Genomic DNA, 18405 nt, shown 5'->3' on the forward strand with positions numbered 1-18405 from the left:
ACTGATTGATTGATTGATTGATTGATTGTGTGACTGCAGTACATTGTTTATTGCTTTCATTTTAAGGATCAATGGTCTCATCAGATAGGAAAATTCACGTTAAATTGCTCTTTTAGGGGTTGTTTTTAAAAGTCTGGAATGGATTAATCCATTTTGTATTACTTTCTATAGGAAAGTGTGCCTTGGTTTTAGAACGCTTTGGTTTGGGAATGGACTTCCAGAACGGATTAAGTTTGAGAACCAAGGTAGCACTGTACTTAGATCTAGACTGGCTTGTAAACTCTGGCAAATGCTTTCCAACATAAATGCTTTTGCAACCTCTAACCTTATTTCCACTGTGATCTTTGCTATTTTTCCAATGCCATTCTGGTACTCAAGTCAACAAATTTGTGTTAGTTTCTGGTCAAGGAACATTACATCATTCACATGACCAGAATCAGTGCATCACATTTTCTCTGCCCACATGTTGGAGCTGGGGACTCCACAGAGCATGCTAATAGATTACCCAAAAGACCAAGCACAAAGTGTCCTGAGAGGTATAAACTTTATTGATTTATATCCAATCAGCATGTTATGATATGATCACACCTGCTCATACAGCTGACATTCTTATAGCCAAAAGACAGATCCCCCCCCCTTTTAAAAATACATATTTTCCCCCTAGCAGGAAGGAACTTTACAAACATTATTTATATTAGGAATTAAAAACAATGGCTTTTGTCAAGGACGTGCAGAACAGGGCTGGTCAGCACTGGATCTTGTAGTGCTTTAAACTTCATTCCCCCTACCCTCGTTTTGATTTTGATTTAAAAAATAACACTTTCATCATCAGCACAAAGAACACAAATCCAAACCCAAACAAAATCCAGAGGTGAAACAAAGAGGTAGACAGTAACCACAATGCACAGTTCTTTGGACTGAGCAATGTGCTTCGGCTCGCTCCTAAGAGTTCCATTTGTTTCTACTTTCCTATTACGGCCACTTTGCTTAAAACATTGACACCGCTTGACTAAGGGTTCAGACTAATGGTGCCTCCGTGCAAACAACCAGGGCTTCCACCAGGTTTGCGTAGGACTCAACCTCGGCTGGTGTTTCTATAGCACGCCCTACCCAGCCATGTGCAAATCTGAGCTACAGTGGCAACTCACAAAAAGGGTTGTGTCATTGCACAATCACGGCCATAGAAGCAACTCCCATTTGCGCTTGCAGATTAGTGTCTCTAGAGTAGTTCTGCCAGCTTACAAAGCCACACCTTCTCCCTGAACCAGGCCTTAGTGTTACTAGAGCGCTGGATCACAGGACAGTAAGTCTATGGCACCATGGCACCCTGTATTGCTTATTTTAAGCTAAACGTTCTTTAAAGTGGTTGCATACATTTCAAACAAACAAACAAACAAACAAACAAACAAAGATACATTATGGCAGCAGCCTCCTTCTTTCCCTTAAGCAACTCTGAAATGTTCATACCTTTATATTGGTAGCTAGATCTCTGCAAATATTTATGCAGTTATTACCGTGACTGAGTTAAAATGGCAGGTGACAATCCAGTCCCTTCTTGCAGAAAAAGACGAGTCTCTATGCTATTCCTGAGAGCTATAAATAGAACTATTCCAGCAGGAAGCAGAATTAACAAACCATATATTTAGCTAACACGCATACAAACTTGCAGCAAGAACAATTAACACAACCGATTCAATGTTTTATGGGAAACAAAATGAACCCGGCACATTATTTCCCTTTCTTGTCTATTAACAACTGTAACATGGAAAACAGAAACTCCAAACCCAATAATGCCATATATTTGCCTGCGAAGAGGAAAGCATTTTTGGTATCTGCAGAAGTATAAAAAAAGAAGACTGTTGATTGGTTATTTATTTTGATAAAGAAAAATCAACTCAAAGCACAAAATCCAAATGTGACCAGTCCTTTAACAGACTTACACCATGGTGCCTGTAATCATTCCAATCACATATGGCATAAAATAAAAGGGGAAGAAAAACAGATACACAAAAGAGGGGACGAAAGACCAAACTAAAGAATATGGCATCCCAAACCCCATCATCTTCATCATCATCAAGGAGGAAATTCAATGCAAGGTTGTACTGGACATTTAAGAAGTATAACAATAAAATGCATAGACTTTCTCAAAGCCACCATGTTTAAGGAATTTTCGCAGACAGGTATACAACAGGACAACCTACAAGTTTTGTACAAGGGTAACAAAAGCAATTCACAACTAATTGTGATGACCTTGCAGTTTAATCTTCCAACTCCCTCCTTACAAAACCAAGCATGTAACTCTGCAAAACATGGTATTTCACACGTACATTTTCATGTGGCTCCCCTCCCCCCGCCACCTCTCGCCAGTATGGCAGCTTCAGCTGTTGGCTTCATTGTGTTTGTTTTGGGGAGAAACAGAAATCCACGGCCAAAGGCCAAGTGTCAGTGCCATTCCTTCATACCAACCTGTACGCTGAGAAGTCCAGAAAGAAATTCATTAACTTTGGTCCCAAGTGCATGTTACATTTTGTCTAGAGGAAATTCTCAAAGCCTTAACTGCTGCCCCACACAGCTGTTTGGTATCCTTGTTTTCTACGGACAGATGGGACAATGCTCTGCACTGAACAGTCAAGAGGACGGAAGGCAGCTTCAGGGCACAAAACACCAAGTGCTGCAGCGTTAGGATATAATAAGGGGGTCCCCATTAAAATGAAAAGAAGCTGTGGAGTAGATGTTGGTAGGTGAGGCATGGTTTGCATAATTGTATTAGACTGGCCCAGTTCACAGACTCATGCTCTATCTCTCAATGAGCCATTACTTCGCAATGCAATGCTTTTCCATAAAAGCAGTTCGCACATTCAGTTGTGAGTCATATGCTGAACAAACCAAGTCGCAAAAACACACGGTTGCAGACCAGACCTGACATCCCTCATATTTTGGCTGGATTTCAAAGCAGTGTGGTCTTGCTTTCTGAACACCACAAAACCTTTGGATCTTTAAAGTAAGGTTTACAATTGTAACTTAAGATTTGCTAAAAACAGCATAATGCGTAGACGTTAAGAAAGCTTGCAGAACAGTGACTATCAATGGAAGGGATCTGTGTGAATGGCACACATCACTTTAAAGCGGTTAAGGCCGTGATGGTTTCTTGTTAATAAATGGTTAGCCTTCAAAACGTTTACTATCTTCTTCAGTTGATGTTTTACACTACCTAGTTAACATACTGATGCAAATTTGCAAGACTAAGAATAGGTTCAGCTGAATCTCCAACGCCCACACCAAACCTGAGAAGCATCGTAATTTTTATCCTCGGGTTTTCTGTTCCATAATGCTTAAATGGAACTGTCTCATGTAAAACCGTTAGATTTGTTAAAACAATGTTCCGCTGGGCATATTACAATACCAACTATTCTGGATAGAAAATAAATATGCAGGCATTAGTAAAACAAGCTTTGTGAGTGGGTGTTTGCCATCCACCATTCAGGCTTTGCCAAAGCAGCCCTCATTATTGTGGAATGCTCTCCCCAGGGAGGTTCGGTTGGTGCCTTCATTATACACCTTTTGGCGCCAGATGAAAGCGTTCCTCTTCAAGCAGGCCTTTGGCCAACTAACATCTGATGCCCTTTTAAGTGTGCTGTGGGAGGGAGGGATTAAGTGTTTGTTTTTGTTCTTATTTTTATCATGTACTTTGTGCTCTTTATGTTGTAATTCTACGGATGAAGGGCAGTATGCAAATTTAACAAATAATATTAAAATAATTATTGTTCAGAGTCAATTCTAACATTACATCCTCCAGTCACGCTGCTGAAAAATGCACATGTGTGTGTGTGTTAAGAGTGTCACAATGTCTGAATTGCCAGGTGAGTTTTGCATGATGACCCCAATACATCAAGGTATGTCCCATGGCTGCTAATGCCCACATGATGGCATACAAGTATGGTAAGCTTCAGCATGGGATGAGCTGGCTCTACACTATGCTTTTCAGAGAGAAAGCAAGGGTGCCTATTGAAGTAGTTCAACGCAAATTAGTGGTCCCTTCCCAATCTTCAGCTATTCTGATACCATTATATAAATGTAACTCTTTCACTGTATGCATACATAAGAGGAACATGAATTATAATGGACTGCTGCAAAGATGGAACTGCGAGGTGCTCATCTAGATGACTCAAACCAATGGATTCAAGTGACAAGAAAGGAGATTCCGACTAAACATGTCCGATGTTTTATTATGTTTTTATATGTGTTGGAAGCCGCCCAGAGTGGCTGGGGCAACTCAGATGGGTGGGACTTAAATAACAAAATTATTATTATTATGAAGAACTTTCTGATGGTAAGAGCTGTTTAACAGTGTAACTGACTCCCTTGGAAGTTGGTGAACTTCACTGGAGGTTTTTAAGCAGAGGTTGGATGGTCATCGGTAGTGTGATCTAGTTGAAATTCCTGCATTGCAGGGGGTTGGAACTGATGACCCCCGGGGTCCCTTCCAACTCTACAATTTGGATACAGAATTGTAAGATCCTGTCTTATGTGGGATTAGGTGATGCAAAAGATGTTGAGGAAGTTCATTATATTCCAGGACGCAAGGAATCCCCTGTCTCCTCTTTGTAAGAAGCAGACAACCGAGGACAATGTCCACTCATGAGAACCAAAGAGCCTGCTGGAACAGGCCAATGGCAGCATCCTCTTCTCAGAGTGGCCAACCAGATGCCTATGCTGAAGCCTCACTCACTATGAAATGCTGTATTAAATGGAAGGCTCAAGCCACCATGAACCTAGGGTGTTTTCAACTGAACTACTGTACTCAAAACAGACTGGACCAACCTACTGCATATATACAGCATTTCATGTATATACACACACATTTTAAAAATGTTCTGTTAACTAACTTTCCGTTCTTCTGTATTCCCCAAACGTACTCTGGATTTGGTTCTGCTGAATTCAATGCAGCTATAGCAGAACAAACAGGAAGTCTGATGAAGCAGCACAACGCATACCTAGTTTTCACTGCCTACATTTAGATGCAAGCATGGGCATAGCCAAGAGGGGGCAGGGGGAGCAGCTGCCCCCCCCCCCCGATCAAGTAAAACAATAGAAATACTTAACTGACCAATCATGTCGGTTCTGACTCCCCTAACAAAAGTCCTCCCCCCCCCAAAAAAAATTCTGGCTATGCCCATGGATGCAAGTCTTCATTTTCAGTATAATCATGCCTTCCTAAAATAGGTCGTATGTCCAAATAAATTATACACTAAAACAGCAGCTGCTGCTTTGCATCCCAGTTCAAGATGTTTGTCATTCAGGATCGAAGCTACATACATCATTACCAGAAATTAACTCCGTAACAAATGAAGCAAACTGCTTGCTATAACTCAACAAGGCAAGGAGGATTAAAAACCAAAGAACTCTGGCCACTCCCACCCCCCAAAGGCTTCCTTCTACAAGAAGTGCTTTACTTAAAATGGATTTTAGTTCTATGTTTTATCCTTAAGTTTGCATGAAGTTCAAAAAGCAGTTCTGAACGGCAAACTGACTTTTTGCATTGTATCTGCGGTGGTCTCATTCCAGTGAAATGTACCGGAGTTATCTTCTAGAATGAATGGCAGATGTTGCCATCATCCATGCTAAAATGCATTTCATTATTTAAAAAGACTATTCGCCTGCATTCAGTAAGGTGACATTTCATTCCCATAGCTAAGGGAAATTCATCTCTTCCCATTCCCCCTCTTCCCCACTCAAAGCAAAAGAAAAAAGGATGATGCTGTGGTTTTATATTTTTATTTTGTATACTACTCACCAAAATTGGTTCTCATGTGATTTTGGGCAGGGGAAAACCAGGAGAATATATACCTCAAACTTAGCACAGACAACTACTGTTGGCTTGGCTTGGCTCTTAGAAAAACTTACAGTCCATAAAAAGACAACATTCTGTCATTCAAGCTTCGTTTGCACGTCTGTATGTGGAAATTAGGAACTGTTTCCTAGGAATGGTTCTTTTTAAATATATCTTCATATAGTGATACAGACAGGATGCCAAACGTTCCAAGAGTGATAGGTAACAAATATCTTTCCTTCAAAACCATTATAAAACTGTAACATTATAACCTGAAATCCTGCTTTAGTGCCAGTCTGCCTCTTAAATTAAAATTCCCTTTCTATGACAGTGACATTTTTCAGCAAGATGGCAGATTTCATAACGCTCTTCATGGTTCAGAGAATTTTTACATTAGTTCAGGATGGTAAAGAAAACGTTTTACCCAGTGACTAGATATACTGTTTCATGACCCTGCTAACTTCCTTTTTTTTATTTTTCCTATAAGAAAAAGAATTGTGGTGCTTGGCATAAACCCTCACATGGATGTTCCTGGTACTGTTGTGTCAAATGGAAATAAAGGCCTCTATAAAGGTTAAAAACCCACCCATATCATCTGGGCTAGACTGTGGCAACAGGTACACTTTAGGGATGGCAATCCACAGACCTTTCTGAACTGCTAACAGCTATCAAGAATCCAATCTGTCATGGACAGCATCTAAATTCCTTTCAAGCTATGCTCTTTTCACTGTGTTGCATTTTCAAAATTGTTTTGCAAAAAGAAAGAAAGAAAGAAAAGATCCCAATTTACAAAATGCATTGTAAAACCAAAACAGGAAGCGGGTTATGTGCTGTACCTTTACAAGAGGAAGCTCTCAAGAGATTTGAAGACAGAAAACATGGTAAGAACAAGATGGGTCAATGAGGTATGCACAATTTCTTCAATACTTCATGACACAGTTAATGCCTTTTGCAGAGCGCTTTTCCTTTTCTAGCTTTCCCATACAAGATCTCACTGAGATTTTTTTTTTTCAGAAGAAGAAGAAGAAGAGAGAGGTCTCTACTAAACAGGTAACATGGGGCAGTCACAATACCATAACCAGGTCTGCAGAGTACATTAAACAGATCCAGCATGATTAATTACAATACAACTTGAGCTTGTGCAGATGAGGGATCTCTACCACAAGACTTGCAGTACAGGCTACTGGAGAGAAAGTTGCTGAAGATTCCGAGTTTTTACTACAATGCTGAATACTACCTGCGGTGAAAGCAATCTTGCTGCAGATGTTCACCTGTGGTGGTTGTATAATTGTATCTCCTGTTCAAACACCAAATTTGCTGACGTGGATGTGCGAGGAAGACACACCCTTTAAAAATATGGACAGTTCTTAAAATACATCATTAGGTTGCTGTGTTACTGATTCTCTCTCCTAGCAGAGTTTAAAATTCCCGAAGGGGGAGAAAGTCCATCCAGTAATGTTCCTTTATCCTGGTATATTCACATTTGAACATAACATGATGCACTCTGTAAAGTACCAAGTTCCTCTTGTTCTTAGGTCCCATTCATTCACCTTTTAAAATAGGCATTGATAAAAATACTGAAGAATGCAGTACCACATACCACCTGACAAAAACGCAAACAACTGTACGAGTATTAGCCACAAATTGCTAAGGGTCATCTCCCGGGAAACAATTTCTGTCTGTCCCTGCAAAGGGGGGAACGCTCCTGGAAGAGAAGGAACAGTCTGTTAGTTGCGCATTCAAGCTGCCTTTTCAGAGTGTTGCCACATCGTGGACAGAACAAGAACTCGGTGCAATGCAGATGTGGCACAGCACTGGCTCTTATTCATGAAGATGTGGGTTACTCAATAAGCCAGACTTTAAAAATCCTTCTCATAACATAATTAAGTTTTGCTAGTGTGTTTTCTTCTTCTCTGCAGTAGGAGAAAAGGCAGAATTGGATCTACAGGATTTCGGATGCGTTTAGCTTCTTAGGCCCTCCTTAATTTTCCCGAATTTCAAGTGAAATTAAGGAAGCAACGGCTGCGCCATTTCTGCAATGAGACAGCATGACAATGGCTTGGCAGATTTGTATACACATTAATATACTGGATGTGTAGTGTGTGTAGTAATTAGAAACATAGAACTGTAGAGTTGGAAAGGATCCAAAGGGCAGGTTAAGCTATTTATTTGTAAAAGAACCTCCAACTACAGATGGAACCAGATTTCCCTAATGTGCATAGGGTGGGGAGCTGATTACTTGGATCTTCCTAGAGAAAAGGGGCTCGATTGGTTAGGCCAGGCTTCCTCAAACTTGGCCCTCCAGATGTTTTTGGCCTACAACTCCCATGATCCCTAGCTAGCAGGACCTGTGGTCAGGGACGATGGGAATTGTAGTCTCAAAACATCTGGAGGGCCGAGGCTGAGGAAGCCTGGGTTAGGCTTTCAGAATGAGATTTGTAAACATTTGTTAAGAACTACCTCGGGCAGCAAGGTAGCAGCATATAAAGTTAAAATAACACATGCATTTCAAAATGCTTCAATGCTCACTGGGGAATCTTCCTCCACTTCAGCATTACCACTGTTTACAAGTTATGCTTTCCCCTCTTCACATGTCAGAACACTCCCTCCAGCTACTGTGGAAGGAGAATTTTCCAGTTGCCCTTCCCAAAGGGGCTCATGCCGCTCTGTATCTAGACTCGTATGCAATAGCATCACGAAGTGCAGCAAGACAGTAAGAGAATATGTAACGCCAACTTTTGCATTACCCGCATGGCTGATCCCATGCCTGCAATCTTAAAATTCATGCTGCAGTAAAAGCCCTACTGAATTCAATGAGGCTTACTTCTGAGTAGACTGGGCTGAAAGTGACACGTTCAATACTTTTTTAAAAGAGTCATTTCTAAATATTTTATTTATTAACAGGCACATAATAAAGCCAACATTATATAAAAAAAGAAAAAGTTCCGCAAAATTCAGGTACGTTAGAAATGCAATGCCCCAGACCTGAGATGATAACTAGAGATGGGGTTGCTTGGGGAAAACCCAGGAAAATTGGGAGAAACCATAGGGATTTCCCAATTTTTCCATTTTGGGGGTGGGGGTGGAGGTAGAACAAGAAAACAAACCAACAGAAAAATTGGGAGAAAATGTCCACCTTTACATCTCTAAGGATAGCGGGCAGCTTAATCCTGGACTTCTAATTAGTTGACCATTAAGTGAAAACATGCTTGAAAGGAGCAGAATATTTAAAATGCTTGCTTTTTATCTTAAGGGAAGTGTTACCTGTTTTGTAAAAGTGTGACAAAAGATCCTCCTTTTCAATGAACCGTTGATACAACCAAGTGGTGAGGGCTGCAGGCTCAACAGGTACATCTTTAATTGGAAAAATCCTGCATTTCAAAGACAGACAGAACAGTACACTAGACATATGAAATAATTTCCCATTTGTAAGGTGAATCAGGTGAACTCTGGAACAGGACCTGGCATATTCTCCACTATTTATTTATTTATTTATTTATTTATTCATTCATTCATTCATTCTATTCTCAGAAGGACTGTTTGCATAACCCATTACATTTTTTAAAAAAGTGACCAATTGTTGGACTCATCTCTTGCAACAATCTTTAGGGGGCACACTTCAAATACCTTAGATTCAGGTAGTTAGCCACGTTGGTCTGACGCAGGTGAAATAAAAAATATAAAAAATTGTCCAGTAGCACCTTGGAGACCAACTAGGTTTGTTTTAGGTATAAGCTTTCGTGTGCATGCACACTCCTTCAGATACACTTCTTTTCAAATACTATCAATCCGAGGGCATGTCTAAGCAAAAGAAAAAAGAAAGAAAAAGGCCTCACCTGTTGGTGAAAGACTATTAAAGAGAAGGAAAACAGTTCTCTCTAGGAAGGAAGATGCAGTCAGTGCAGCCACTCTCCTACCACCTTGTCAACACACCTTTTTTTGGGGGGGGGGGGAATGCAGACTCTGAAAGTTCTTATATTCAAACATTGGTTCCCTGTACTAAACCAGTCCAATTCATATTTCACAATGAGGAGCGTCCACCAAGCATATTTATCCTGGCACATTTCTTCTATCAATTTTCCTCTGCTCCTTTCTCAAGGCCAGTTCCCATTGCATCTTCAACCTTTATCATTCTATTCATATGTAAATAAAACACGTCTGCACATATGCAGTGCCTTCTGTTCCTGAACTCATTCTAGTTCCCTGGATTCAGAATTTCCATCTAGTAAGCAAAGTACAGACAACTAGTATGGCCCTATATCCCCGCTACCTGCCACAAATGAGAGCGTTTGCGGGGCAATTCTGCACCACACAGGACCTTCCCTTAATATCAGAACAGCATCATTTATGCCACAACATCCAGGGTCAGTCCTCAAAGGAAAGCCAGGGAAGAGCATCCTATTTTGCCATCACCATAGCACTTCACCCTATGCCCCAAATATTCCAAAACACAAGATCAAATTGCACCCCCCTCAAGCCTTCATAATACATATCAGAATAGGATGGCTAGCTAGAGGAACATCATTTCATTGCCCCATGACAAAAAGTTAATTTACTGAATGGAAAATTTCACGCTCACTTCAACCACCAAATATTTATCTTACTCATTTCACCAATAAATTTCCATTCGCATCATCACAGTCTCTCTTTTTCTCCAGGATCTTGCTATTACGTTTTAGCTTCAACAAGCCTGGAAGATATCGAAAGGTCAAGAAAGTAGCTGCTCTCCACTCTCATTAGCAAGCTCTTTATCGTAAGTGCCTTTTGGCTTCTCTTATGTAAGACTGCTGTGCACTGGCCTTCAAGTTAAAGGCATGAAATGACTAGTTGAGTTTAGTCTCCAAAAGAAAAAGTCTTTCATAATAGGATTCTGTTTGCCATTCCACCTTTCATTCGCCCTTCCTACACTGTTATGTTTTCATTACCTTCAGCAGATTTCTGAGTGCTATTTAAACTCTAATTCACAACACTGAAAAGATTTGCAGGAACAGGCTGCAGCTGTGTGTGCAATGTTTTATACAATACACATTCTCAAGGGAGACCTGGGAGGTGACTGAATAGGATTATGAAGTGCCAGGTCTCAGCTCTGTTCAAATGTTCTCCCCCACCCAAGCATTTCCCCCACTGATCTGTCATCCTGGTCTCCTGGATTCACAACTGCATGCATACCAGAAGATTCCTGACTTGACCATTGGTCTTACCTCTCCCTTAATGCTTCAAGTGGAAGGTTCAACTTTTTAATGTTTAAAAACTGCTGCATGCCTTTCAATTGCCACCATATAAAGTACAAAACTGCTCCAGGGGTTACATGGGAGGGTAAAATGTTCCTTGATAGTATCACAGGCAACTGAAACTGTGCACAGCTGGCTTCTGCTGAAATTATGCAGAACATTTTCTATGGAGCTGAACTCTGGAACGGTAAGTGGACTGAAGAAAAAGGGGAACATACATTTCTAAAATAAATATAATAAACCCACTTGACTATTTTTGTATTGAATATAATAACCCTCCTTAAACCCTTCTCTCCTTCCGCTGTGTGCCAGCTTCAGCATGAAGATCTTGGCTTGTTCTAAAGCAGAGTTTTGCATTACACAAAAAGTGGGGGAATCTGGCTTAATGCAGGTCAGGAAGGAGCAAAGGGGTAAGGGAGGAGCGCTTGTTACTGGGTTCATAAACCAGACAGGAATGGTTGTCCAAACTGGACCCGAGAAAGAAAGAACAGAAAAAAACAGTAAATGCTGACCCTTCTCTTCCAAATATATTTCTCCCAAGTTATTTCAGGCAACTCAACAGAGAAGCAACTTAGCAGCCAGACTTAGTGATAGGTCACTGTGGAAAGGTGAGCTCAACCTTCACTCTCTAGCCTGCACTCAGTGGTCTGTTAGTTGTAGGCTTTATGCATTAAAACTAAATTTAATTGGCCCCCACTATTCAGTGATTTTTCCAAAGCCTCTATCAACTTGCTTTGTGCCATTATCAGAGGACCACTTTATGCTGTGTGTGGCAAATCCAGGGCAGATACATTGAAAGCGAGTCTTGTAGTAAACACTTCTATTGTTTGCAGGGCAGATACATGTAAACGCATGGTGGACATATGGCAGGTGAACGCAAAACTAACCAGACTTCTTTGGCAAATGTGCATGACTGATGTCTGATGTCACACCTGATGGGCAGAGTCAGGTCAGATCTGGCCAGCCCAGCTGCCCCACACAGGTCTTGGTGATACACCTGCTCATCCATGATCAAAGCATGGATCTGCATGGTTTATTGCAGACTGACCTGGCATTCAGCATTCTTCATTACAGATGTCATGGGCAGACCCGGTAAATGTTTGCCACATTTGCAAGAGCCACATTGCATGATGTTATGTAAGATCACCATGGATGGATGGATATCTACATCCATCCAATTATTAGCCAAGCAAGGAACAACTTCCTTGCTTTGGTTTTCAAAAGACACATTTGACCATAACTAAAGTACTGTCTTTAATTCAATGAGTATGTTGTTATAGTCTGACTTTCTTATGCTATTGGGAAGTAAAAAACTCACCTATTCCCAGAAACTTATATCTACAAACATACACCCCAAATTACCTTACTGAAAATTATTTGCTTGCCCAAAAATGAAGGCAATGGGCCATATGAAATTTCAACCCAGTCATATTCCAAAAGACAAGTACCTAATGTATTTTTTCCAGGTCTCGATTTAAAATTAGCAGAAGACAAACATGTTTTTCCTACCTGTAATGTACATGTGTAATTGTTGGTCGCCTGTAGCCAAGAATCCAGGTCTGGATGTCTAGGGGTTGAGCTTTGGGATATGCAATGGTTGTATCTATCACCCACTGAAGACCTTTTGATTTACTTTCTAAGAAAGGGGATTATAGAACAGAAGAAAGTAAACAGAAAGAGTAAGATTTTCAATTGTTAGTATCATACTTCTGTTCTAATACAATACATCATGCCAACTCATTTGATAATATCCCGCATTCTATGATTTGATGAACTACCACCATACTACACGATGCCCAAGCAGGCAGGAACATGTTCAGCTTGTCTCAAATTAGAGAATTGGCAGAAAACTCCCTTATATTCCAAATCATAATATACAAAAATGGCTATCCTTGATCATGACTTCATACATTTCAATTATTTAAATTCTGGTTATCCAAAGATCCCACTTCATATCCCTCCCTCCCTCCCCAATCCCTCTCACCCTGTTCTCACACAAAAAAATTACCGTGTATCCTCCATATAGTCCTGGGAAGGAATAATTCAAGGTATATTATTAGCACTGCTGCTTGCTTTAAAGAACTTCTCTTATTGAAATACACTGATGTTTCTATGGCTTATGTACATTAGTAGGATTATTCAGACATACAATGTGAGGATGTTTTAATAACAACATAGAATCATAGGATTATAAAGTTGGAAGGAACCCTGAGGATCATCTAGTCCAACCCCCTGCAATGAAGGAATATGCAGCTGTCCCATACGGGGATCAAACCAGCATCCTTGGCATTATCAGCACCATGCTCTAACCAACATGATTTAAATTATCAATAAGCATTAAAGGTACACCATTACATTTCTGGCATTCTGTCAACAAGTGAGATGCTAATTAAGCCAAGCACTTAAAAAGCTTAACCTAGTGCCATGTTCGGTGTAGGAGCACTTTCTCCCTGGGCAGAGGAAATGACACACGCTTGATACACCGCTGAAGCCTGCAAGTGCTTGCAACCTCTGGTCTCAACAGGCTTAGTACACAAATCTGTTTTCAATACCAGGATCAGCATGGAATGTATGAAGTAGTATCAAAGAAGACATGGCAACCTACTAATATATTTGTTTTGGCATAAGTTCTCATCGCCTAGAGACCTTTCTTCTCTTAGTTACTCATTCTCTTTCAGGCTTTCAAAAGCTTCTTCGTCACACTTTCTCAATGCATACAGAGCCCTTTTCAAAATGTTTTTTTAGCAAACAAAATAGCGGCTATTATTTAATAACTCTTTAACACAACAATATATAGATACACATTTTAATTTATAGCCCATTTACATTAACACTTCATTACTATTTAAGTAGAAGTTTTAAATCACAGGAAACCATATATTCACAATCAATGACTAGAGGATATTCTCAACGCCAAGGAAAAAACCATCTTCATACCTAAGAAAGGAAGTCTTCATAGAAACAAGAACCAAAGTACTGTATGCCAAACTGGTTTATGATGACAAAACTACCATGAAAATATTAGAAAGAAAGAGAGCAACTGAGATAAAGTTAAGCATGTTTTATTTTCACCCAAATTAATTGGCTAACTTATTTGAAAGGTTTATATGTTGCCTCTCAGCTAAATAGCATTCAAGGTATACCACCATAAAAAATACAAAACAGGAGGAGAATAAAATACAGGTGGCAACCATTGTGTGTGGGGGGCTTCCACTGCTGGCCCCCGCATGTGTCGGCAGAGTGCACAAATGCCCTTGCTGCCCTGTTCTGTCCACTGTTCTGCCCTCTTCCAGGTCCAAAAGGACCCCTTCACTGGCAGTTGTGTGTCAACTGGACACACACAAAGTTGTCACCGCCTGTAGTGTGCAGACACAGAATTACGGACAAAAGCAGCCGTTAAAATATAGTCATACCACGGGTTACAGATGCTTCAGGTTGCGGGTTTTTTTTGTTACGGGCTGCCGAAACCTGGAAGTACTGGAACAGGTTACTTCCGGGTTTTGGCGGTCGCACTTTGCATGTGCGCAGAAGCGCTGAATCGCAACCCGTGCGTGCGCAGACATGGATCACTTTTGCAACCCAAACGTCCACTGTAATATAATCATGTTTCACATTTTAACTGTATGCTTTATTCTCCACATAGTGCACTGGCCCATAACTCTGTGACATGTATGCCTTTCGAAGGCATACTTCTTATGCATATATAGTGGTACCTCTGGTTACGTACTTAATTCGTTCCAGGTCTGTTCTTAACCTGAAACTGTTCTTAACCTGAAGCACCACTTTAGGTAATGGGGCCTCCCGCTGCTGCCGCACCGTGCAATTTCTGTTCTCATCCTGAAGCAAAGTTCTTAACCCGAGGTACCATTTCTGGGTTAGCGGAGTCTGTAATCTGAAGCGTATGTATCCTGAAGCATATGCAACCCGAGGTATCACTGTAATGGACTGCTGAGAAACCTTAAGCCAAAGGATAGGTTGATTTGTTTCAATAAATATGTGTAATGCATTAGGATTTCTGCCAAGAGCGACAACGTTGCAACAGAAAAGAGATGGTTCCTAAACCCCTTCCTTACATTCTTGACACACAGATCTCAAGCAGCCAAGCTATTTTGATATTTCCAATTAGAATACTTTTGTTCTGCATTAGAATACACTGAGAGTTTCTTTTCAGCAAATGGTCCAATTACCCTGGTGTGCTGGACTTAGCAGCCAGCTACATCAACTTTTCCCTCCAGGGACGGCTTGTTTTGTTTCAGGTTTCATCCTGGCTTCCACTTCTTCCATGCTATATGTGTTGATATTCAAGCAACCCTGGAAAATCAAACCCGTAATTCCCCCAAGGATCATCTGCACACATTGGAAGCCAGTATAGGCTACCTTGTATCGCAGAAAGAAATTGCAGCATGAAGAAAGCAGCTCTCATTGCTCTCTCCATTTCTGTTCTTAAAACCAGAAGATAGAAAAGGAGATGTTGGAAGAAGAAGAAGAAGAAGAAGAAGAAGAAGAAGAAGAAGAAGAAGAAGAAGAAGAAGAAGAGTTTCGATTTGATATCCTGCCTTTCACTCCCCTTCAGGAGTCTCAAAGCGGCTAACAATCTCCTTTCCCTTCCTGCCCCACAACAAACACTCTGTGAGGTGAGTGGGGCTGAGAGACTTCAAAGAAGTGTAACTAGCCCAAGGTCACCCAGCAGCTGCATGTGGAGGAGCGGAGACGTGAACCCGGTTCCCCAGATTACGAGACTACTGCTCTTAACCACTACACCACACTGGCAAGCAGCACTAACTCCTACCTACATGTACACACTCTGCAAACAGTTGAGGGAGCCACTATAAAAGCAATAGCTACAGTGTGCTGATGTGTTGTGCTGATGTGCCCTGACCAGTGACCTGATCTGCACACTCTGTCTCTGCCAGAGGCGAAAGGGGAAGAGAGAGAGAGAGAGAGAGAGCACATGCACAAGCTCCACAGCCACACTGTATTACTGTACTTCCCCAACTAGAGAAGCAAAAAGAACTGTTGCCACATCTTCCACGCTCTTCCTCTTTTCTGAAAGCAGAGGAATATCTGTGTCCTAGTGTGCAGTGATGGGGACCACAAACGTAAGATGCTGGCTCCTAGAGAGTCGGACCATTTGTCCATCTAGCTCAGTGCTGTCTATGAGACCAGTGGCATGTCAAGGCTGGACCACAGGCAGTGAGTGGCCTGGAGAGTCAGGACTCCATGACCACCAGTACCTGAGGGCAATCCAGAAAGCTGGACCAGGGAACAAGCCAGGGTGTGGACCAGGGAACAAGACCACAGAGGCAAGTTGTGATAGAGTCAGGTAGACCTTGTGGTTTGAAAAAGGGTCAGATGAAAAATAAAGTGCTTTATAACCCTTCCTGCCCAGGCCAGCCTGAGAGAGAAGGTTCTTCCCAGATCTGGTGCTGCACGTGGCTCAGTGCATGGGGCAAATGGGCAGCAGTTCTTTACACAGCAGCTCTCTGGTGTTGCTAACAGAGGATTTTTTTCGTGCCCTAGCTGAAAGATGCTAAAGACACAACCAAGGGCCTTCTTTGTGCCGATGCTCCACCACTGAGCCATGACCATTCCCTCAAAGGCTGCATCTGCTTGCATGAGATAATTCTTATGCTCTGTGGGCCAGGGGTGCCCTGGCTGCAGTCTTGCAAGGTCATTTTAAAAGGTCAGATTGCCCACCAGTTTATTTTACAATTACAAAGCATCCTTTTTTGATTATTTAATTTCTATGCCATTTAATATATATAAAAAATACCTCTAAGCGGTATAACAAAAAACTGAAGCAACAACAGCCAACTTAAACAAAATATTGCAAAAAGACATAGTTTATTATATTATCATCATCATCATCATCATCAATAAAACATATAAATCAATACCAATTCAGTACACCCTCCCTTTCAGCCTTCAGGTTCTCAGCCAGGGTTCAATCAAACCCTCAACTCACCCATAGAAAGCTCACAACGAGAAGTTGTGGAAGCAGTGAGTTTTATCCTAGTCTCTCACTCTATTTGCTTTTGTCCTCTGTCCCTCACCCTGCCACTGGAGTGGGGGGGGGGGTTGCATGCGTGTACACACCCGCCCAGAGCAGCACAGAGACAGGCTCTACTGCTGCCCCATGGCTCTCAGCGCCCTCACCTTTCCTTTCTCCTGCCCCTGCTTGCCTCCTCCTCTCTGTGTGCAAGCAGATGTTCCCTTAGCAATGGTGCCCTGAGTGCTGCAGTGGCCCTGCCCGCCGTGCTACAGCATCAGAGGAGAAAGAGGAGAGCAAACGAGCCAGGAGGCAAAAGCCAGAATGTGGGCCTGGTGAGGGTGATGGAGTATAGGCCACACAGGCTTCCACCTCGCTACTGCTGTCGCCATGATGCTGCCATAAAAAACCTGGACATTTTGCAAAAAAAATTTAAAACCTGCCTGGAATCTTTACCCTAAAAAAAGAGGACACATCTCGGGGGAAACGGACATGTGGCAACCCTGCCATAGGTCCCAAATAGAGGTGGGTCACAATGAACCCCTGCCTGCCTCCTCCCCAAACACCTGGGAGGGTCCCAAAAACCTTGGACAAGGCTTGGGCGTATGTGCTACTCTTGGCCAGCTAAGGCCCAAAATTTGGAGAGATGAATGGAAAGAAGTGGTTCACCAATTATTCCTCCTCAGTCCAGCAAAGAAGTACTTAAAATTAATTTGGTGCAAAAGGAGGGCCAAGGCTGCTCATCACCCCCCCCCCAATCCTTCCACTTCAGACCACCTCACTGTAGGGTATATTATTATTATTATTACTATTATTATTATTATTATTATTATTATTATTATTATTATTAACATTTCTATACCGCACTTTGTCCAAAGATCACAGGGAGGTTCACAATATAAACAAACAAAATGAGAACACAAAATACAGAATAAAGCAAAAGCAAAAGCAAACCAATAGACCCCCTTATTATGTCCTTAGACCTTAGGCCTCTGAGCCCAAGACAAACCTGTGCTATGGCATCAGAGCTGAAGGAGACAAAAGAGCAAGCTCACCTCCTTGGCCTCCAGCTTTTACCACAAAAGTGCCAGAGTAAAGAGCAGATCAGAGACTAATGCTTCTGAAGAAATCCCAGTTGTGCTACCAGAAGAAATACAATTTTGTAAATACTTCAGAGACTATACCTAAAAAGATTTTTTTTTTTACAGTGTTGCTCCACTCGAGAATACTCTTAGTCTTTGCTTCCTCTGGAAGCAAGTAAATTAGCCCATGGGGATTTGAATGGAAACCCTGCAGGCTGCGGCATGTATTTATCTATCACTCTCTACAGGCCCTTCCTTCCCCCTGGGTTCCTT

General features: G+C 41.6%; 1 protein-coding gene across 3 annotated transcripts in view; it reads right to left on the bottom strand.

Moving 5' to 3' along the window:
- Positions 1–527: 527 nt before the first annotated feature.
- Positions 528–18405, bottom strand: part of LPGAT1 (lysophosphatidylglycerol acyltransferase 1) — a 61575-nt gene continuing 43697 nt past the window's right edge. For all 3 annotated transcript variants that reach the window (XM_083433135.1, XM_083433137.1, XM_083433136.1), the window contains 3 exons: positions 12571–12697; positions 9095–9201; positions 528–7535 (listed from right to left, as the gene is read on the bottom strand). In XM_083433135.1, the coding sequence (XP_083289261.1) occupies positions 7384–7535; positions 9095–9201; positions 12571–12697 (386 nt within the window). In that variant the 3' untranslated portion in view covers positions 528–7383. The remainder of the gene's footprint in view (positions 7536–9094; positions 9202–12570; positions 12698–18405) is intronic.

This window comes from Podarcis tiliguerta, assembly GCF_965153285.1.
Source record: "Podarcis tiliguerta genome assembly, chromosome: 3".
In the NCBI taxonomy this organism is placed as follows: domain Eukaryota; kingdom Metazoa; phylum Chordata; class Lepidosauria; order Squamata; family Lacertidae; genus Podarcis; species Podarcis tiliguerta.